Genomic DNA, 24,551 nt, shown 5'->3' with positions numbered 1-24,551 from the left:
AAATATCTAAAATACAATAAAAAATAAATAAAAAAATTAGAAGTACTTTGCAAGAACGCCGGTTCATACACTTCATGCACTAACGTTTTATGTGAATACTCCCACTCAAATGTACACGCTAATAATTAATATCATAATTTCAATAATCGTGCATACATTTGTTTTATAGATGAATAAGTTGGTAATTTTATGAAAACAATTTAAAATATGCCAAATAAACTAGAAATTGCTATAATATAGCATGATGGTTGGCTATTTGTTCTTTGTAAAATTGTGTACAGTAGTTTTTCATAAACTCACGCCATCCGTTAGAACAAATAGGTGACCAACTATAGTACCAAATTGCATTCAAATAACCAAATCTGTATTTCATATTATATAGATACCGTCAAATATATTTTACATTGTATTAATTTTTACAACAAAAAACGGCTTATTGTTCTGATAAATATTGATTTTTTTGTAATATTGATTTGAATATTCCATCGCCGATCGTTTGAATAGATAATAAATTTATTTTAACCAAACTATTTTAAAATAATTAAAGTCGTCATATTGTAGTATAGGCGATAATAATTAGTATAACAGCAAACATTGCATTAATAAGCAAGCACAGCAAGAAAAAAAATGTCAAACGTATTAAAGACGGCGTTTTATTGTATTTTTATTGGTGCACATTTAATAAATGTTCTGTCTGTAAGTATATTTATTATTTCATGGTACATAGATACATTTGTTCTATTTTAGAGTACATTAACAAATTTTAGTTATTTTAATTTTTATAAATGTCATCAACATATTATTTTGTTTGAACAAATATTGACATAATTATAAATTGATCGTTTAATCTAATGATTACAAATTATATTACAATAGTGAGTAAATATATTATTTTATTAGAATAATTGAAATTATTTTAATTTTAAAGCGTTGAATAATAGCATGATCCAGCAGATACATTTACAAATTTTCTCTGGTCCTTAATTTTTGCTTTTACAAAATATATTATATTTTATTATAATTTTTAGTTCAATCCATTGTTAACTTACACTATACGTTTTAAAAAAATTGATGTAAAACCTAACTTCACTGTGGACTATTATACGATCGATCAATATAAATATGAACAATATTTAAATGGAAAATGTACAATAAATTCGAAAGAACTTATAAACAAAGTAAGTAAAAATAAAACCATTGACGATGAATATATCATACTTAAATTTCTACTACTGCTTGTTCATTATTGAGGCAATAGTATACTTCTAAGTTCTAGTTGTTTAGCTATACATTTAATTCGTGTATAATATATTTTTATAGATAGTTGTAGTTTTCTATCGTTGTGATCCTGAAGGCATTAACTGTGAATACTTTCAAACTTGGAAACAAACAGATATCTGTCCTAAATTAAAGGACAAGAACCAAATATGGTCCCGTTGGTATAGTTCGTTTTATCCACCGATGCAATGTCCGATAGATAAAGTAAGAATGTAATAAAATATATTAAATAGTTATTTTGCATTTGATTTATTTGACAGAAATATTATGTTATAGCACTCACAACTGTAAAAAATATTTTTGTTTAGAGGAAATGTTTTTATATATTTAATTATAAATATATAGAATTTAAATGTTTAATAACACATTATAATTACAAGTAAATTATACTTAACAGAATGCCAGAATTTACTTACAGTATTTAAAATGCTAGAACATACACTCATAATTTTAACCAAATAAAATAAATAATATTATAGTATACTTAAGTTTCCTAAATCATAAAGTTTAATACTAATTACTTTTAATATTTAGGTACATTATGAAGTAAAGAATGGAACCTTTGATGTTGGTATGGTACTATTGCTGTATCCTCTAGCAACTGATTACCAATGGAAAGTAGTTCAAAATATGTATACTGATGATATATTTATTGGTAGTTACACGATGGAAATATCATTTTTTGGTTACAGAAAAAAATTAAAGTCTATTTTAAAACTATAATTTGTTTTTTATTCAATTGAGTTATTGGTAATTAAATATAAGCAAATTAGTACTATTTATCTAAAACTATATATAAATATATTATTTAACATTATATTTCTTAATACATTGAGTTCAATATTGCGTAAAATTCCGTAGTATATTTTTTGTATTTTATTTATCTAAACATATATTATTATGATTATTATTATTTTAATATTATAATAAATTCAAACATTGTCTCTTTTACTGCACTTATTATTATATAATATTTAGAATAGTTAATAAAAAATAATCTCAGTAAATCTATTTTTAAATATAACAATAATTATTCGACAAATATTATTAATTATTTTTTTTTTGATTAGCTTTATTGTTCATAATCGTTTTTTACTATAAAAATGTATTCAAAATTTAACACATAGGTCTCAACTTAATCAAAGACCATGATCTTTCTTCAAGGGGAAGTTGTCACACCCCTACAGGCCTACAAGTTTGTTGGTGATTACATCTTATATTAATTTAACAATTTAATTATAAATGAAATATTATTATTTTCTCAAAAATAAATTTATTAGTTTCATTTAATAATTTTTATTATTATAGCATTCTAACATAAAGTTATAATTTATTAAAATATATGTAGCATACTAATATTCACACTTTCAATCTAAGGTGATAGAAATAGATTGGGGTGTATGTCGTTATGCGGATTTCAGACATTGGTCGTCGGTGTACACTCTACTTACGTGCAATAACTGTATACAGGGACTGTATATTGGATCAGGATTTTAGTTCTTTATTACACAAATCTGGTTTAAATGATTACTACAATTTAATAAAAGAGTCAAGTATGAAATAATATTCACGTTATTATGAATATATCAAAAAGACAAGTTTTGATTAAACTAGTTCACAAACGATTATTTTTGAATTCAAATAATTATAGTTGTATTTGATTTATCATGAACTGACGAACTACGAACATATTGTGTAAACAATGATTTCCTTTTCTCGGAGATGGTAACGAATCAAGTGGTAACTTTAATCAAATGGTTCAACTTCTGTCTAAATTCAATTACTTTATGAACAGCTGGTTAAGTGAATAATCATTAGGAACTTAGAATATCAAATACATCGGCTAATGTATGTAAAATTAATTTATTGGTATCCTAAAAAAGAAGTACGAATTATTGTTATGAAAGTAGTCCGGGAAGCGTGTTTATTTTCAGTCATAGGTTATACAACCTCCGATAGTACTCATAATGATCGATTAACAGTTTGTACTCTTTTTATAAATAAGTTATTAATAATAACAATGAAAAATTATTTAAAATATTTTTATAAATAACTGAGAAAGTAGACTAAACTAATTGTTTAAAGTTGATATTTTCACGAAATAATATATTCAAGCTGAAAATAAAGATTTCCCATCAAATAATTTTCTTATTTTATTGTAATTCAAACACAAAACAACGACACAACGTATATACTATAAATCATTACTGACATCTTTCAATCACTCAAAGGAATTGAAAATATAATTTAATGTTCTTCATAAACAGTTCATTCTATAAGCGAATATTCAATATTTCAAAATATATATATTTTACTTTTTTTTTACATACAACTAAACTAAAAGTTATGACAAAATTCAATACTCAAATAAAGAATATTAAAGTTAATAAAATTTAAAATAATTGTAACGTGGTCAGAGATGATGAGTTCAATATACAACATTCAGAGAACTGCGAAGAAATTATCAGATCCGGAGGAAAAAGGGTATTTAGGATTTTTAAATTACCAAGAAGTGTAGATTGGTCCAATAATAATCAATATATAAACGTTTATTATTACTTAAAAACAAGGTGAAAACCCCAATATAGGAGGGCTCTGTTTTTGAGTTCTGGTCAGCGTGATGGAAATAATAATAATAACTTACAGTAATAAATATGTGACAAAGCGGTGGAGACTTAATATCTAGTCAGCATATTGTACACGTTATGTTTATTATGTATAAAATAAATAGGTTAATATAATTTATACCTATTTTAAATATTATGTTTCTAAAATATGAGTAATGATTTAACGACTGTTACATAATATTCAAAGGTAAATTATTTATTAGTCATAAATAATTATTATTTTTATTATTATTACAACTAATCATTAAATCCATAACATTGTAATGAGACAACTCTCATTGATAATAGCACATATATAGCGATTTCGTTAATCGTTGTGATCTACTTATTCGGTTCCGACCCGGTACCGTATAGAAACATACAAATAATTAACATTTTAAGTTCATAATAAATTCTCTTGTTAATTATTGTGGTAACAATTTAAAACAACACCATTATGAAAATATATCGTCCAGTAAGAACGACAAAAAACATAAGTTTGGTAGAGTTGTGTGAATGAAACCAATACACGTAACCACCGTAGCTTCCGACCAATATAGTAAGCACTAAAGTACAGATAACCTAATCCGATGAAACCAGACCGAATCAATATCAATAGACAGTTTAGCTCAGTTTACCGTCCGAAGATCATCGAGACCGGAAGAACGAGAACCAGCCGAAGACGGCCAACATCTGCAGTTACAGTAAGTCATCGTTGCTCAGTGGGCTATGCAACAGAGAAAGCAGATTACTACGAATTCTTTCTACCACGACAACTTTATAAAGTGATATGCGGTGTTAATAATCCAAATCGTAATACGTGTAGCGAAATCTTTGTATCAACGCCGAAATAGTATCGATTGTTTTCTTACTGTAATATGTTATGATTATATCTGAAAATGTGTGTTATACCGCAAATCAATGTCGAGTCTGTTGAATGTATGTTTTATGTAAATGTATGATATTTATGATTTATAATGTAAATAAAAGGCAAGCAAGCCTTGTTTAACATTTAATAAAATTGGTAAGATATCTCAATGATTAATTTGTTCCTTTGACATACTGCATTGAAATTCAAATTATTGTAACAGTATTAGTAATTTTACTATAGTTTTATTTATCGTACATAAATTTAAGAATATTATATCGCATTGTAATTAAGTACATGGATAATTGTAGCAGAATATGGCGTATAAAAAACCGAATAAATCGAAATTATTATAATATGACAATGTTTCACAACATAATAGTTATTAATCAACATTTTTCATGGTCAATCCCTGATCTGTATAGACAGATATTGTGCGTTTGAAATATATATTATAAAATTTAAATCGCACAATTTTAAAATCATTTTTACCGTCATTAAGTACAGACAATATTTATCTGTTACCAGAAAATATTTTAATCCATACAACAAAAAGAAAAAAATGGCAATATGTTTAAAGATGGCGTTATATTTTATTCTTATTGGAGAACTTTTTATAAACACTATGTCTGTGAGTATTTATTATTATGTATATTTTATTTTTTTTTTTAATATACTCGCTAGTAGTGCCAATGAAATGCACAATATTTTAACTAATAATCTTATGACACATTAATTGTTGGATCAAAATTAACGTGAAATCAGTAGTTCTAATTCAAAATTAAAAAAAAATAATAATACATTTATACAGAAGATATTTGCTAAAAAAGAAAATAACAATTATTGACATAATTAAAAATTGATAATTTTCCCTAACTATTTACATATTATATTATAACGGTGAGGATATGTTATTAAAATGCTTAAAGTTAAGTACTTCAATTTGAATGCATTGTATAATAATATGAATTGGCTGGTATATCTAGAAAATACTTTTCGGGTCCACTGCAAGTTACGCTTCTACATAATGTATATTTTGTAATGATTTTTAGTTCAATCCAATGTTAACATACACTATACGTTTTAAAAAATTCTATGTAACACATAACTTCACTATGCATCATTATTCATTCGATCAATATAGAGATGCACAATATATAAATGGACAATTTACAATAAATACGAAAGAACTTATAAACAAAGTAAGTAAAAATAAAACCATTGATGACGAGTATATATTTAAATTTCTACTGCTACTTATTCATTATTGCTGCATTGATATACATCTAGTTGTTATGCTTTACACTTGAATCGTGTATAATCTAGTTGTGTAGGTTAACGTAGTTTTCAATCGGTGTGACTCAGAAGGAATTAATTGCGAATACTTCCAAAGTTGGACGGTAACTGGTCTTTGTAATAAATTAAAAGAAAAAAATCAAATATGGACCCGATGGTACGATTCGTTTGATCCACCGATGCGTTGTCCATTAGATAAAGTAAGAGACTAATATATTATAATATTTTATTAAATAGTTATTTTAAATTTGACTGGAATGATAGAGTTTTTGTGTTATAGTATTCACAACAGTAAATAATACATCTACTATTTTTGTTTAGTTAATATAAAATATTTTCGTATATTTAATATAAATACATAGATTTGAATTATTTATAAAACATTATTATAAGCTACTTATTAAATTTAGGGAAAGTATACAATGAAAAATGGAACTTTTGATATTAGACCGATACTATTGTGGTATCCTGAAGCAACTGATTACCAATGGAGAGTAGTCCAAAATATGTATGCTGATGATATATTTATTGGTAGCGTCGTGGTTGAAGGATCATTTTTTGGTTACAGAAAAAAAATTAAATCTATTTTAAAACCATAATATTTTATTTATTCAATTAAGCTATAGTTAATTAAATATAAACAAATTAGTACTATTTATCAAACACTATATTTAGATATATATATATATATATTATTTAACATTATTTGTTCAATACATTAACATTAAAATATATCAATTTATTATTAAATAATTTGTATTTAATTTAATTAATAAGATATTTTTATTTTAATATTTTTCAAAAGCATAAACATTGTCCCTTTTTGCATTTTTGCTGCAGTGAAAATATTATGCTTTTAGGAGTTCAAACAAAATAATCTCAACAATTATATTTATAAATATGTAACAATATTCAACAATTATTATTTTATGACAATTTTGAAACATTTAACCTTATTGTTCAAAATGGGTTTTTATATACTACGATTTATCATTGAATTTAAAATTCAACAAACAGCTACAGACTTAATAGAAGACTAGGAAATTTCTTCAGATGGAAGTTAAACAGTGGTCACATTTGATACTAATTTAAAATTGAATTATGAATTAAAATATTTTTATTTATTTATTACTTGGATTTTTATCACATAAGGCTGGATTAAATGATTACCACAACATAATTATGGAGACAAATCATATTGACGTTGTTATAAATATATCGAAAAGACAAGAACCGATAGAACTAGTACACGAAAAATAATTTAATACCCAAATAATTATAATTTCATTTGATGTAACACGAACAAATTGTGTAAGCAATAATAATCTTTGAGATGATGACGAATATAATGGTAATTTCAATATAATGGTTCAAATTAGCTCTAGACACAAATCATTAAGATCTTAGAATACCTGATATTTAGACTTATATTTGCAAAATTAGTTTGATGATATCCTAAGTAATGAAGCAAGAATAATATTTGTGAAAGAATTCAGTCATAGCTGATATAGACCTCGTGATGATCAATTAGAAGTTTGTTTGCGTTAAAAAAAAAAGGTTTTTAAAAATAACAAGGTGAAAGAGTAGACAAAACTACACTGGTAACAGATAGATAACTATTGAAATTTTAACTACAAAAAATTTAGGTTCAGATGATAATTTGATATTTAACAGTCATACGATTTCGCTAGTAACATGTATGGTCAGTTTACAAATAAACTAAAAAAATATTGTATATAAAATTGTTGTAAGTATAAAATTTTTACACAGTGGATGGAAATAAAAAAAAGAAAAATTATAAATGGCTTATTATCATAACAATGCATTTTTATAACTAAAAATTATACTCACGCTGTAAGTCTTTATTTTACCTAAACTAAAATATCTACTGTAATGTGCTAAGTGTTGACCAATATCAAATATTTTCATTTTATATTGAATTTACGGATGAAGAACTATAAATCCTAAAATTGTTAACCTATATTTTATGAATTTTATGTTAAATGTCAATAAAAAATTATGTAAATAATACGAGTAAATCGAGTTAGCAAATTAATGAAGCAAGCCCCCCCCCCCACTACTACCACCACCGCCAAACACTAAGAATTGTCTTTCAGGACAGTGCCGTCGATATCAAGGTTTACTTAAAACTTACTAGATACCATTGTATAATAATATATCAATTCATCTTCCATGGTTCATTAGAATCACAACGAAGAGATGAATGTGGTAATATAACTATATAATACTATATAATGTGGATTATATAGTGTTTTATTCTATATCCCCATACACGGTTAATACAATATACTAGAAAAAAAATGTTCTGTTTTGATAATAACTTTAATCTAGTTGGCAAATATTAGAGATAATCTAATACAAGGTTCCTCATAAAAAATTGTTATGATATAATTTAAAATAAAATTTACTGTAATTTCACAATTTTTTTTATAAAAGATATTAACTATGTCTAAATTTTCACGAAATAAAATATTGTCGCAGAAAATAAACATATCTCATAAAATGATATTCTTGAACATTCTTGTCATTCGAAAACCAAACATCGTAGATAATTGTCATATTATTAATTTGTTGTTTATTTACTCAAAAAAATTTAAAATAAAAGCTTAAGTTCTTCTTAGGTAAAGATCATTCTACAACTAAAAAAATTTAAAAATATATTAACCAATAATTTATTTTTGTGATATATGTTATTATATCAAAATTCCAGATAATAATACAATTAAAATATTAGTGTTTATTAATATGCAATTCAACTTACTGTCATAATATAAGTAATTTTATCAACGTTTTATTTATGGTACATACATTAAGAATATTTTGTATCGTATGTAAATAAGTACATAGCAGCAGAATATGTTTAAAAAAACCGACTAAACAAACAATGATATAATATGGCAATGTTTCACAAAATAATAGATTTTAGTTCTAAAATGCTCATGGCCAATCCCCGATCTGTTTAGACAGATAATATATGCGTTTGAAGTATACTATAATATCTGAATCAAACTATTTTAAATTTATTTTTACTGTCATAAAATGTAGACACTATATTAATCTGTAACGAGAAAAAACATAAATACATAGCACATCAATCAGCAATAAAATAATGATAAAATATTTAAAGATGGCAATACATCTTATTGTAACTGGAGCACTTGTCGTACATGTTATGTCTGTAAGTATTAATTATTTCGTAAACTTATATTTACTTTACATTTTTTTAGAATAATTCCGGGAATAGTTCTTGCAATCGACATACATACAAATTAATTTATCATAATCTTATGGCACATTTATTGTTGAATCAAAATTAACGTCGATTAAGTAGGTTAATACATTTATACAGTTGATACTTGATAAAAAAAATAAAAGAACTAATAAAAATATAATTATTGATTGATATTTATACATAGCTATTACAAACTTTATTACAATGGTGTTAGTGTATATTTTATCAGAAAGATTTAAGTTACTACAATTTTAAAGCCTTGAACAATATAATAATACTAATAATAAAGTATGAACAAGCAGGTGCATCTTCAAATTATTTCTCTGGACCACAATTTATGTTTATACAAAATATATATTTTATTATAATTTTTAGTTCAATCCATTGTTAACTTACACTATGCGTTTTAAAAAAATTGATGTAAAACCTAACTTCACCGAGGACTATTACAATTTTCCTTTGCATCGGTCGAAGCACTTTTTCGACTGTTTTATTATTTAAAATTCATATTTTGATGAGAATAAATATCTTAAATTTTATAAATTTGTCAATTTTTATTATTAAATATATTAAAAATATGCTTTGACCGATACAAAGTAAATTTATATACCAATTCAATCATCTTTACATATTTTAAATCGAATAACTAGAAGTACCTTAATTTTTGTCTGGCGCGTATAGCTATTATTCTATGTTCCACGTGTGTAAGACAAAGAAAGACAATCACCGCTTCCAATCCCCTTAATTATTGACGCAAAAATATACTTCTAGTTATATAGCTATGTGTTTAAATCGTATAGTATAATCTATTTTTATAGGTTGTTGGAGTTTTTCATCGATGTGATCCTGATGGTATTAACTGTGAATACTTTCAAACTTGGAAATTAACAGATATCTGTCCTAAATTTTAATTTAATTGTCCTTTAGGACAAGTATCAAATTTGGTCCCGTTGGTATGGTTCGTTTGATCCACTGATGCAATGTCCAATAGATAAAGTAAGAAAGTAATAAATTATATTAAATAGTTATTTTGCATTTGATTTTAATGACGAAAATATTGTATGATGGTAATCATAACGGTAAAAAATATTTTTATTCAGACGAAGTATTTTTATATATTTAATTATTAATACGTAGGATTTCAATTTTTTACAAAACATTATAATAATAAGTAAATTATACTTAGCAGAATGCCAGAATTTACCTACAGTATTTAAAATGCTAGAACATACACTCATAATTTTAACCAAATAAAATAAATAATATTATAATATGCTTAAGTTTCCTAAATCATAAAGTTTAATAGTAATTACTTTTAAAATTTAGGTATAATATAAAATAAATAATGGAACTGGTGATATTAGTGCGATACTATTGTGGTATTCTCAGCAACTGATTATCATATTAATTTATCAACATATTTTTATGTTATTATCACTGATAATTAAATCCATACCATTGTAATGAGACAATCCTTATTGATAATAGCACGTCGATAGCGATGTCGTTATGAACTACTAATTCGGTTCCGACCCGGTACCGTGTAGAAAACTATAAACAATTAAAATTTGAAGTTAATTATATATTCTCTTATTAATTATTGTGGTAAAAATTTTAATCAACACCATTATGAAAATAAATCATCCAGTAAGAACGACAAAAAACATAAATTTGGCAGAGTTATGTGAATGAAACCAATACAAGTACAGATTACTTAACCCGACACAACCAGGCCGAATCGATATCAATCTAAAATATTCATCTCATTTTACCGTCCGAAGATTTATAAAAAATCATCGACACCGGAAGAACGAGAACCAGCCGAAGACGGCCAACATCTGCAGCTACAGTAAGTCATCGTTGCTCCCTGATGGGCTATGGGTTGCATACACATATCACATCACCCTCCACTCGTCCACGTTGGCATACAGGACACGTATTACCGTAGAAGCACTGTATGTACGGCATATGAAATCTTCCTATCGCGATTACTTTAAAGAACCTGTGAAGTACATTATGTGCGGTGTTAATAAACCGAGTCGTAATGTATGTAGCGAAATCCTTGTGACCACGTTGTAAATGTATCGATTACTTTCTTATTGTAATATGTTATGATTATACCCGAAAATGTACATCGAAATTCCAAAACACAATAAAATCAAATATGATTAGTGTTTACTAGTATGTAATTTAAATTATTCTTATCTTATCTTATCAACGTTTCATTTGTCGTACATAAATTTGAGAGTATTTTGTATCACATGTAAATAATTCCATGAATAATTGCAGCAAAATATATTTGAAAAACAATAAACGGGAAATCGATACAATATGACAATGTTTGACAAAATAATAGTTATTTGTTCTAAATTTTTTAATATTATTTTTCATGGTCAATTGTCGATCTATTTAAAGAGATAATACGCATTTGAAGTGTATTATGATATTGAAATCAAACTATTTTAAAATCATTTTGACCGTCAAAGATTATTGACAATATTAATCTGTCACAAGAATATACATTAGTACATAGCAAAGTAAGAAAATAATGGCAATATGCATAAAAATTATATTATATTTTATACTTATTGGAGCACTTATCATAAACATCATGTCTGCAAGTATTTTTTTTATTACATATTATGTATAATTAATATTTATTAGAATATAACCAGAATTCGTACTACAAATTGGCACACAATTTCATAATTCATAATATTTTAGCATATTTATTATTGCATCAAAATTAAGGTCAAGTTAATAGTATTAATTGAATATGTATATAAAAAAAAATCACATTTATCATATAATAGAAAAGAAAACAACAAAGATTGACATAATTAAAATTTATAATTTTAACTAACTATTACAAATAAATTACACCGACGGTTTTTTTTTTTTTTAAGTATTTAGTTACTTCAATTATAATGCATCGAATATTAGTACGAATTAGCTGGTGTATCTATAAATTAACATTATGATTCATTGCAATTGATGCTTCTACAAAATGTATGTTTTATAATGATTTTTAGTTCAATCCAATGTTAACATACACTATACGTTTTAAAAAATTCTATGTAACACATAACTTCACTATGGATTATTATTCGTTCGATCAATATAGAGATGCACAATATATAAATGGACAATTTACAATAAATACGAAAGAACTTATAAACAAAGTAAGTAAAAATAAAACCATTGATGACGAGTATATATTTAAATTTCTACTGATCCCTATAAGTAATTGCTGCGTTGATATACTTCAAGTTGTTATGCTTTACATTTATGTCTTGTTTAATCTAATTTTGTAGGTTGACGTAGTTTTCTATCGATGTGACTCAGAAGGAATTAATTGCGAATACTTCCAAAGTTGGACGGTAACTGGTCTTTGTAATAAATTAAAAGAAAAAAATCAAATATGGACCCGATGGTACGATTCGTTTGATCCACCGATGCGTTGTCCATTAGATAAAGTAAGAGACTAGTATATTATAATATTTTATTAAATAGTTATTTTACATTTAATTGTAATGACATAAAAGTTATATTTTATCATTTACAACGGTAAAAATTATATACATTATTTTTGTTAAATGGAAATATTTTTATATTTTAACTCTAAATGTATAGGCTTAAATTATTTATAACATATTATTAATACAAGTAAGTTCTACTTAGCAAAATGTACAGTATTTAAAATGCTAGAACATACACTCACAATTTTAACAAAATAAAATAAATAATATTATTATATACTTAAGTTTCCTAAATCATACAAGTTAAATAGTATTTACTTATTAAATTTAGGGAACGTATACAATGAAAAATGGAACTGTTGATATTAATGCGATACTATTGTGGTATCCTGAAGCAACTGATTACCAATGGAGAGTAGTTCAAAATATGTATGCTGATGATATATTTGTTGGCGGTGTAGTGGTAGAGTTTTCATTTTTTGGTTACAGAAAAAAAATCAACTCTACTGTAAAACTCTAATTTGTTAATAAATTGGTAAATTAAGCTATAAGTAATTAAACATTAACAGATTTATGATATTTATCTAGTACTGTTAAAGTATATAATATATAACATTATATTTTTCAATACATTGACCTTAAAATTATATGAATTAATTATTAAATAATTTGCATTTTATTTATTTAAAAAGTCATTTTTACTGTAATATTTTTTAGTAGTTTAAACTGTCTCATTACGCATTTTTGCTGAAAAATATTATAACGTTTAGAGTAATTAAAATATATATATATTAAAAAATATATGTATCCATATAAGCTCAACAAATTTTACTTAATTATATTTATTTTTTTTAATTTCGCTATATTATTCAAAAAAAATTTTGTATATAACAATGGAACATTGAATTTTAAATACAACACATATTCGTCGACTTAATCGAAAAACAAGATCTTTGTTCAGGTGGAAGTTGTCACACCCCAAAAGTTTGTCAGTGATCACATTTTTGATATTCATTTAAAATTTTATATAATTATTAAAAAAAAAAAAAGTAAAACATCTAATTAGTAAAGTAAGTTAAATTTACTCGTTATAATGAATAATTACTAATCTATATTATCAAAACTCATGTATTTTAAAAATATATTAATATTTTAATATCCTTTATTATATAATATTCGATTTCTTAGATACGAAAATAATTATTATTAAATAACTTTTAGATATTTAAATAAACAATGATTTATCATTGAATTCAAAATTTAACACAATGAGGTAGTTAGATGACTGGCTTGTACTGACTTTTTAAATGAAGAAGTTTACTCAAGACTTACCGGATATACATATTAATATAAGAGAGTGAATTCTATGATTTTTATTTGTTTTTATAACCTGAAAACGAATAATTAATATTATATACGCTTATAGGAGTCTTACATCCTTATTGTTATGAGAATTTAATGTTTGATGTTAATACTACCGACAATAACAAATGCAGTTTATAGTTATTTAATTTCACTTTTAATCTATATTCTTATTTTAAAAATCTGTCCATAATTAATATTAAAAATGAATAATTAAATATGATTTAAGGTACTCAAATATAATAATAGGAAATATTACTGAAAATTTTAAAAATTAGCACTTGTCTCTAGTAAAGACTAAAAATAATGAAGCTTATATCGAAATTATTGGATATTATAATGTTACAGAAATAAATCGGTCATACAACCCACAAGGCGCCCAGATACATTGTACTTAGTTGAGCCATCGATGATACACTCAGTGTCTGTACGTAATTTATATAATATAGGTAAAATAGGTAAAATAGAGAAATATTGAAATATTGTCCAGTCAAAATGGGCTAAGAAAAATTAGTTGTCAAAGCGTACTTAGTGGTAAAAGATAGAAACAGAAATCTAATCTTTCATTGCGATTGTGAAATAAAGTTTTTTTTAAATGCAAATTGTTATGGGCGTGCATCCACAATTCTGATTGATGAAAGAAATAAGTTGAGATCCGACAAAGATCATAGTCATGCTCCAGAAACTAATCAAAAGTCTCTAGTAGTATATCATCTAAACATTCTAGACTATCTAGACATCTAGTCTTGTCGGTATTTATTGGTTGTCGGTCGATCGACCATGTCGGTATATTTTATTAGTTATTTTTTTATTGACCCAGAACATACATCATACAACAATAAACAAAATAATATCATGATTTCAACAATTACGATTCCATAATTTTCACGTGTAAAAGACATAGGTGGCTTAATTGAAATTTAATTACAACGGGGTAAATAGACAGGAAACGCTATAATGATTAATTTTGTTCTTTGTAATTTTCCATATTGTACTCGTAATAGTTTTTCATGGTTCCGCGCAGTTCTGCTCGAATGGACGTAAATTTTAAGTATGTACCTATATAATAACAAACTACATTACAGTAATAAATGTGTGTTCTATATACTTTGATAAAAGTAAAACAACAAAAAACTGCATTATAATACATAGCACAAAAATGACAAAAATATTAAGGAATGCGTTTTGTTTTGCGCAATATTTTTTATAGATGTTTGAACTTCAACTTTACTGATAAATATATACCTACATGGATAATTGCGGCAATATGTGTTTACGAAAACTGAATTAACAGGAAATCGGTACAATATGACTATATTTAAAAATAGTAGCAATGTATTCTAAATTGTTTTTATTTTATTTTTCATGGTCAATCGCCGATCTTTTTAAAGAGATAGATAATATGCGTTTGAACTAAACTATAAATATCAAATCACACAATTTTAAAATCATTTTTACCGTCATTAAGTGCAGATAATATTTATCTGTTACAAGAAATTTACTTTCATACATAGAACAAAAGGATAATGATGGCAATATGTTTAAAAATGGCATTATATTTTATTCTTATTGGAGAACTTTTCATAAACACTATGTCTGTAAGTATTTATTATTACGTATATTTTATCATTATTTTTTTAATATATTCGCTAGTAGTACCAATGAAGGCACAATATTATGTTAACTAATAACCTTATGAAAAATTTTATTGTTGAATCAAAATTAACGTAAAATTAGTAGTTTTAATTCAAAATCTAAAAAAATAATACATGTATACAGTAGATATTTGCTAAAAAAGAAAATAACAAATATTTACATAGTTAAAAATTAATTATTTTCCCAAACTATTACAAATTATATAACAACGATGAGGATATGTTATTAGAATAATTTAAGTTACTTCAATTTTATCAGTGCAATGAATAATAGCATGAAATGGCTGGTATATTTGCATAATACTTTCTGGTCTACTTGGATTTATGCTTCTACATAACGTATGTTTTATAATGACTTTTAGTACAATCCAATGTTAACATACGTTATACGTTTTAAAAAATTCTACGTAACACCTAACTTCACTATGGATTATTATTCATTCGATCAATACAAAGATACACAATATATAAATGGACAATTTACAATAAATACAAAAGAACTTATAAACAAAGTAAGTAAAAAAAAAAACCACTGATGATGAGTTAATATTCAAATTTGTCTACTAGTTGTTAAGCTTTACATTTGAATCATGTATAATCTAATTGTGTAGGTTGTCGCAGTTTTCGAACGGTGTGATCCAGATGGAATTAATTGCGAATACTTCCAAAGTTGGACGGTAACTGGTCTTTGTAATAAATTAAAAGAAAAAAATCAAATATGGACCCGATGGTACGATTCGTTTGATCCACCGATGCGTTGTCCGTTAAACAAAGTAAAAAAGCATTATATTGTATTAAATAGTTCTTTAGTATTCGATTGTAATGACAGAGTTATTGTATTATAGTTTTCACAAAAGCAAAAAATATGTCTATTATTTTTGTTTTATGGAAATATTTTCGTATGTATATAAATACATAGGTTTAAATTAACCTAATGTATTATTTTTACATGTAAATTCTACTTGGCAGAATGTAAAATATTTAAAATGCGATAATATGTACTCACAATTTTAACCAAATTAAATAAATAATATTTTTATATACTAAAGTGTCGTAAATCATAAAGTTTAATAGTTATTACTTATTACATTTAGGGAAAGTATACAATGAAAAATGGAACTGGTGATATTGGTCCGATACTATTGTTGTATCCTCAAGCAACCGATTACCAATGGAGAGTAGTTCAAAATATGTATGCCAATGATATATTTGTTGGTAGTGTCTCAGTTGAAATAGTATTCTTTGGTTATAGAAAAAAATTAAGTCTATTTTAAACCCTTAACTTGTTATTTATACAATTGAGTTATATATAGATAATTAAAAACAAACAAATTTGTACTAATTATCGAATACTATTTAAATACATATTATACAACATTATACTTTTCAATACGTTGATTTCAAAATTATATAAATTCATAATAATACACTTATAATTTACTTTTTGTTTATCTAAAAATATATTTTTATCCTAATACTTTTCAGAAGTTTAAACATTGTCTCATTTCTCATTTTTACTGCAATATAATGCACATTAATGTTTAGAGAAGTTAATACAAAATAATCTCAACAATTATATTTATAAATATATCACAACAATTATTCAACAAATATTATTGAATTAAATTTATTTTTAATTTAGCTTTATTGTTTAAAGTCATTTTTAGTATAGAACGGTGTATTATTGAATTTAAAATTCAACACAGCATAGGTGCCAACTTCATTGAAGACCATGGTCTCTCTTCTTCTAAGTTATTACACCCCTACAAGTCTATCGGTGGTCACATTTTATATTAATTTAACGATTTAATTATAAAATAAATATTATTATTTTTTAAAAAATAAATTAATTGATTTCAATTAATAATTTTTATTAATATAGCCTTCTAACAAAAAGTTATAATTTATTAAAATATATATAGGATACTATTCACTCTTTCACGCTGAGGTGATAGAAATATAATGGTGTATGCATAAATGTAACGATTTTGCTATAATTAGTGATTTTCAGTGTCTTTTTTTTGTAAATACCATCTATGCAATTATTTGAATATGAACTATAAGTTTAAAATGTTAATTTATAAAATGGCATATCATACTTGAATATTATTCAACCTACTCTGCTTAAATAATTATTACTTTTAAGGTAGTAGTAAAAAAAAAAAAAACAGTGAAACAACTAATTGGTAATGTAAGTTAAATTTACTCGTTATAATGAATACTGACTATTTAATCTATATATTATCAAAACTATAATATGTTTCAAAAGTATATTAATACCCTCATATAATTAATTGATTATGCTGAATAAGTAATAGTTATATTATAATATTACTTCAATAAGTTATTTAAAAATATGTTTTTAAAAAAAATTCTTTATTTGTATGAGAATTCATAAAAATCTCTTTACAACAGATTTTGTATGTGGTGAGAAACCACCTGTAACAATAAATCTGTATAATTCATAAAAAAAAAATTCTACCATTTATAATCAATCGTTTTACCACGTACGTCCGTCATTTGGCAATCATATTTAAAAACACGAAGTTCATAATAAAATATGTTAAATATGTAAAAAATATCACCTAATATTATATTGTAATCACGTAACTTGTATAAGTGCCAATAATGTAGTACATTTGTTTTAAAATATCACCAATTAAAAGTGTATGATTATAAATGTGTATTTAACATACCGGAAAATAATTTATATAAAATGCAAAATTGCTGTTACAAAAGTATATAGATAGTTAACTGGTCGTGTGTTAGCATTTTCTACATTAAGTCGGTTTTCACTTCCCTGAATATAAACATCAATATATATAAGTTTTAGATATTTAAATAAACTATAAAATATCTTTAGAGTTTAAAATTAAAAATTTATAAAAACTCTCAGCTCTAAATTGTTTTTTGTATAAGCGAATCATTGAATTCAAGATTTAACAGAATAAGGTAGCCAGATGACTAACGTGTACTGACTTTGTGAATATTAAGAAGTTTATTCAAAACTTAGCGGATAAACATAGTAGTATGATACTAAAGCAAAGGGACTTCTATGATTTTGATTTTTTTTTTGTTTAACCGGAAAATATTCAACTAAGATTATATAAGCTTATAGGAGTTTTATATTCTTGAGAACCGGGTTTAATGTTTGATATGTGAATACTTCCGAAAAAATATACAGTAGAACTCCGTATATCCGAATGGCTATCAACCGGACGAGAAAAAAGATTTTCAGTTAAATATTATAATAAAACTCTTTGTCTACTGTTACAAATTTTAAATTATGTCAACATACGTACTAATAATAAATGTATTCATATAATTATGTAACTTTTGATATGTCATAATATGTCAATCATCCGGATATTTGCTTTTCCGGACCACCCTCGACATTAATAACTAGTCCGGATAATCAGAGTTCTACTATACATCAAACAACAATAAATAAAATAATATCATAATTGCATCAATCACGCTTACATTTTTTTCACTTATAAAAGAAATAGGTGGTTTAATTGAAATATATTTACAACGGGGTAAGTAAACAGGAAACGCTATAATAATTCATTTGGTTCTTTGTAATTTGCTATATTATATACTCGTAATAGTTTTTCATGGTCCCGCAGCGTTCTGCTCGAATAGACGTACATTTAAAGTACCACTTAAGTATCAAACTACATTAAAGTAATAAATGTGTATTTTATATACTGCCGTAAAAGAAAAGCAGTATTAATTTGCACAACGATAACAATTGCATTAATACATAGCACAGCAAGAAAAAAATGTCAATAATGTTAATGACTGCGTTTTATTTTATTTTTATTGGAGCACATATCATCAATGTTATGTCCGTGAGTATTTTTTGATTTCGAAATATTCAAAATATTTTAGATTACTCCCAGAAGTAGTTCTTGTAATTGACGGATTAACACTATTTCATACTACATATAATCTTAGGAGTTATAGGCTTATATCCTATAAATTTCACATTAATGCATAGTACAGAAAACAGAAAAAAAAATAATGGCAAAATATTTAAAGACGGCATTGTATTTTATTATTACTGGAACACCTGTCATAAATGTTATGTATGTAGGTGTTTATTATTTCTTAAGCTTATAGATAATTTATATTTTTTGATTACTTCCGAAAGTAGTACTTGTGATCGACATACAATACAAGTGTATACCACCTAATTTTATGGCACCTTTATTGTTAAAACAAAATTAACGTTAAGTTAGTAGATTTGTTTGAAAATCAAGAAAAAATAATAAATTTATAAAATAGATATTTGCTAAAAAAGAAAAGAGCAAATATTGACATAATTATAAATTGATAGTTTTTATTATAAATTATATAACAATGATGTTCATATCTTATTAGAATGATTTAGGTAAATTACTTCAATTTGTAAGTCATGTACAATATTAGTAAATAATGCATAAATTAACAATTATATCTATAAAATATTTCTCTGGTCGACAATTAATGCTTATAAAAATGTTTGTTTTATTATAACATTTAGTTCAACCCAATGTTAACATACACTATACGTTTTAAAAAATTCGAGGTAAAACCTAACATCACTGTTGATTATTATTCGATCGAACGATATAAAGATGTACAATATATAAATGGAAAAATTACAATCAATTCGAAAGAACTGATAAACAAAGTATGTAAAAAAAAAAACCATTATTAAGTTTTATTATAATTAATTAAATCTTTTATGTTATGCAGAACAATTTTATTCATTCTAAATATTTTAAGTAATAACAAAAAATATTTAAAAGGGATAGTAATAATAATATTTAAATCAGATAATTATAATTAAATAATTTTATCTGAATGTTAAGGTTACTGCAACATTTTATCGTTGTGATCAAGAGGGTATTAACTGTGAATACTTCCAATCGTGGACATTAACAGGTATTTGTAATAAATTAAAGCAAAAGAATCAAGTATGGTCTCGATGGTACGATTCGTATGATCCACCGATGCATTGTCCTATAGATAAAGTAAGGAAGTAATATTATATTATATCAAATAGTTACTTTGCATTTAATATTAATGACAGAACATAGAAATATTGTGTTATAATCTTCACAATGATAAAATATACATGTATTATTTTTTGTAATGTTATGTGGATATATTTGTTTATTTTAAATTATAAATACACAGATTTAAATTATTTATAAAACATTATTATTACAAGTAAATTCTACTTAGTAGAATGTACAGTATTTAAAATGCTAGAACATAAACTTATGATTTTAACTATATAAAATAAATAATATTATAATATACTTCAGTTTCCTAATTCATAAATTTTAATAGTAATTACTTTTTAAATTTAGGTACATTATAAAATGATAAATGGAACTATTGATATTGGTCCGGTACTATTGTGGTATCCACAAGCAACTGATTACCAATGGAGAGTAGTTCAAGATATGTATGCGGATGATATATTTGTTGGTAGTTACACGATTGAATTATTAATTTTTGGCTACAGAAAAAAAATTAAATCTATTTTAAAACTATAATTTGTTATTTATTCAACTGAGCAATAGATAAATAAATATATAGAAAATAGTACTATTCACCTAACACTAAATACATATAATATATCATTTAACATTATAACTATCAATACGTTGAACTCAAAAATATACAATATTCTTTATTAAATATGTTGTATTTTATTTATTTAAAAAGACATTTTTATTCTAATATTTTTCAACATCAAATATTATCTCTTTTTGCACTTTTGCTGCAATGAAAATGATGTTCAAACCAAATAATCTCAAAAATTATATTTATAAATATGTAACAATAATTATTTAACAATTATTATTTTATGACAATTTTGAAACATTTATCCTTATTGTTCAAAATCAGTTTTTGTATACTACGATTTATCATTGAATTTAAAATTCAACAAACAGCTACAGACTTAATAGAAGACTAGGAAATTTCTTCAGATGGAAGTTAAACAGTGGTCACATTTGATACTAATTTAAAATTGAATTATGAATTAAAATATTTTTATTTATTTATTACTTGGATTTTTATCACATAAGGCTGGATTAAATGATTACCACAACATAATTATGGAGACAAATCATATTGACGTTGTTATAAATATATCGAAAAGACAAGAACCGATAGAACTAGTACACGAAAAATAATTTAATACCCAAATAATTATAATTTCATTTGATGTAACACGAACAAATTGTGTAAGCAATAATAATCTTTGAGATGATGACGAATATAATGGTAATTTCAATATAATGGTTCAAATTAGCTCTAGACACAAATCATTAAGATCTTAGAATACCTGATATTTAGACTTATATTTGCAAAATTAGTTTGATGATATCCTAAGTAATGAAGCAAGAATAATATTTGTGAAAGAATTCAGTCATAGCTGATATAGACCTCGTGATGATCAATTAGAAGTTTGTTTGCGTTAAAAAAAAAAGGTTTTTAAAAATAACAAGGTGAAAGAGTAGACAAAACTACACTGGAAACAGCTAGAACCTTATTGAAATTTTAACTACAAACAATTTTGGTTCAAATGATAATTTGATATTTTTCAGTCATGCGATTTCGCCAGTATCATGTATGGTCAGTTTAAAAATAGACAAAAAAATTTTGTGTATAAAATTGTTGTAAGTATAAAATTTTTACACAGTGGATGGAAATAAAACAAAGAATTTTATTATCATAATAAAGTATTTTTACTACTAAAAATTAAAATGAACATGTTATAAGTATTTATTTTACCTAATCCAAAATACCTACTGTAATGTGATAAGTGTTGACCAATATAAAATATTTTAATTTCACTAATTACTTATTGTACGCATGAAAAACTATAAATCTTTAGTATGTTTACCTATATAGTATGAAATGTATGTTAAATTTTAATAAAAAATAATATTAATAATACGAGGAAATCAAATGATATTGTTTTTAGAGTTAGCAAATTAATGAATCAAGCCCCCCACAACCCCACCATTAAGATTTGTCATTCAGGACAGTCCTATTCATATCAAAATTTACTAAAACCCTATTAGGTACCATTGTATAATAATATAGCATATCATCTTCCATGGTTCATTAGAATCCCAATGAAGATGTGAATGTGGTAATATAACAATTATATAGTGTTTTATTTTGTAACAACTAACACAATTAATGCACTATACTAGAAAAAAAGTGTTATTTTTTGATAAAAACTTTGATCTACTTGGTAATTCACTGTAATTCCAATATTTTTTTTTTTGTAAAGGATATTAACTAAGTTTAACTTTTCACGAAATAAGATATTCACGCAGACAATATTAAATTTTCTTATATTCTTATCATTTTGAAAACCAAATATCATAGATACTTGGGATTATTACTAACATTTTTCATTCACTCAAAAAATTAAATAATGATTTAAAGTTTTCTTGGACATGACTCATTTTACAACTAAAAAATTTAGAAATAGGTACACCAAACAATAATTTGTTTTTATATTACATTAAAATTTCAGAAAATAATAAAAGTAAAATATTAGTGTTTATTGGTATGCAATTCAAATTCTTGTAATAATATTACTAATTTTATCAACGTTTTATTTATGGTACATACATTTTAGAATATTTTGTATCGCATGTAATTAAGTAATTGTGGATAATTGCAGCAGAATATGTTTAAAAAAAAACCGTATTTACAGATATTGGTATAATATGACAATGCTTCACAAAATAATAGTTATTAATTCTAAATTTTTCATGGCCAATACCCGATCTGTTTAGACAGATAATATGCGATTGAAGTTAATTAAAATATTTGAATCAAACTATTTTAAATTCATTTTTTACTGTCATAAAATATAGACACTATATTAATCCGTTACAAGGAAATACATAAATACATAGCACAGTAGTCAACAATAAAATAATCATCAAATATTTAAAGATGATGATATATTTTATTATAACTGGAGCACTTGTCGTACATGTTATGTCTGTAAGTATTTATTATTTCGTAAAACTAGGTGTAGCTTACATTTTTTAGAATAATCCGGAAGTAGTTCTTGCAATCGACATACATACAAATTAATTTATCATAATCTTATGGCACATTTATTGTTGAATCAAAATTAACGTCGATTAAGTAGGTTAATACATTTATACAGTTGATACTTGATAAAAAAAATAAAAGAACTAATAAAAATATAATTATTGATTGATATTTATACATAACTATTACAAAATTTATACAATGATGTTATTGTAAATCTTATAAGAAACATTTAAGTTAGTAGATTTTAAAGCCTAGTACAATATAAAAATAAAAATTATGAACTATGAATAAGCATAAATCACAATTGATGATTATACAAAATATATGTTTTTTTTTAAAATTTTTAGTTCAATCCATTGTTAACATACACTATTACGTTTTAAAAAACTATATGCAAGACCTAACATAACTATAAATATTATTCGATCGATCAATATAAGATGCACAATTCATAAATGGAAAATTAACAATAAATACGAAGAATCTATAAACAAAGTGAGTAAAAATAAATCATGACGATGAATATTTTATATTTAAATTTCTACTACTGCTTGGTAATATTATTGACGCAATAGTTACTTCTAAGTTCTAGTTGTTTTGCTATACATTTAAATCGTGTATATCTCTTTTTACAGGTTGTTGGAGTTTTCTATCGTTGTGATC

General features: G+C 24.5%; 4 protein-coding genes across 4 annotated transcripts; all 4 read left to right on the top strand.

The window, feature by feature from the left end:
- The first annotated feature begins 244 nt into the window (after positions 1–244).
- On the top strand, positions 245–2,001 carry LOC113551014. The gene is made up of 4 exons (XM_026953002.1): positions 245–265; positions 1,029–1,178; positions 1,321–1,482; positions 1,813–2,001. Exons 1-4 carry the CDS (start codon positions 245–247, stop codon positions 1,999–2,001), a joined length of 522 nt encoding a protein of 173 aa, XP_026808803.1.
- Positions 2,002–5,250: 3,249 nt separating this feature from the next.
- LOC113551015 lies at positions 5,251–13,300 on the top strand. The gene is made up of 8 exons (XM_026953004.1): positions 5,251–5,383; positions 5,805–5,954; positions 6,087–6,248; positions 6,459–6,623; positions 10,229–10,297; positions 12,334–12,483; positions 12,616–12,777; positions 13,112–13,300. The coding sequence occupies exons 1-8, from the start codon at positions 5,315–5,317 to the stop codon at positions 13,298–13,300; spliced, it is 1,116 nt and encodes a 371-aa protein (XP_026808805.1). The 5' UTR covers positions 5,251–5,314.
- Positions 13,301–15,629: 2,329 nt separating this feature from the next.
- On the top strand, positions 15,630–17,071 carry LOC113551016. The gene is made up of 4 exons (XM_026953005.1): positions 15,630–15,740; positions 16,160–16,309; positions 16,409–16,570; positions 16,892–17,071. The coding sequence occupies exons 1-4, from the start codon at positions 15,669–15,671 to the stop codon at positions 17,069–17,071; spliced, it is 564 nt and encodes a 187-aa protein (XP_026808806.1). The 5' UTR covers positions 15,630–15,668.
- A 2,574-nt stretch (positions 17,072–19,645) lies between these two features.
- Positions 19,646–21,349, top strand: LOC113551018. Its single transcript, XM_026953007.1, has 4 exons — positions 19,646–19,651; positions 20,326–20,475; positions 20,657–20,818; positions 21,161–21,349. Exons 1-4 carry the CDS (start codon positions 19,646–19,648, stop codon positions 21,347–21,349), a joined length of 507 nt encoding a protein of 168 aa, XP_026808808.1.
- The last annotated feature ends 3,202 nt before the right edge of the window (positions 21,350–24,551 follow it).

This window comes from Rhopalosiphum maidis, chromosome 2 (genome assembly GCF_003676215.2).
Source record: "Rhopalosiphum maidis isolate BTI-1 chromosome 2, ASM367621v3, whole genome shotgun sequence".
Taxonomy (NCBI): domain Eukaryota; kingdom Metazoa; phylum Arthropoda; class Insecta; order Hemiptera; family Aphididae; genus Rhopalosiphum; species Rhopalosiphum maidis.
This window is presented reverse-complemented; position numbering and strand designations above follow the sequence as displayed.

Coding starts and splice junctions, on each gene's coding strand:
- LOC113551014 (XM_026953002.1), top strand. CDS start 245: ATGGTTGGCTATTTGTTCTTT. Junction 1,179..1,320: donor CGAAAGAACTTATAAACAAA/GTAAGTAAAAAT, acceptor ATATTTTTATAG/ATAGTTGTAGTTTTCTATCG. Junction 1,483..1,812: donor TGCAATGTCCGATAGATAAA/GTAAGAATGTAA, acceptor TTTAATATTTAG/GTACATTATGAAGTAAAGAA.
- LOC113551015 (XM_026953004.1), top strand. CDS start 5,315: ATGGCAATATGTTTAAAGATGGCGTTATATTTTATTCTTATTGGAGAA. Junction 5,955..6,086: donor CGAAAGAACTTATAAACAAA/GTAAGTAAAAAT, acceptor CTAGTTGTGTAG/GTTAACGTAGTTTTCAATCG. Junction 10,298..12,333: donor TGCAATGTCCAATAGATAAA/GTAAGAAAGTAA, acceptor AATGATTTTTAG/TTCAATCCAATGTTAACATA.
- LOC113551016 (XM_026953005.1), top strand. CDS start 15,669: ATGATGGCAATATGTTTAAAAATGGCATTATATTTTATTCTTATTGGA. Junction 15,741..16,159: donor TTTTCATAAACACTATGTCT/GTAAGTATTTAT, acceptor AATGACTTTTAG/TACAATCCAATGTTAACATA. Junction 16,571..16,891: donor TGCGTTGTCCGTTAAACAAA/GTAAAAAAGCAT, acceptor TATTACATTTAG/GGAAAGTATACAATGAAAAA.
- LOC113551018 (XM_026953007.1), top strand. Junction 20,476..20,656: donor CGAAAGAACTGATAAACAAA/GTATGTAAAAAA, acceptor CTGAATGTTAAG/GTTACTGCAACATTTTATCG. Junction 20,819..21,160: donor TGCATTGTCCTATAGATAAA/GTAAGGAAGTAA, acceptor TTTTAAATTTAG/GTACATTATAAAATGATAAA.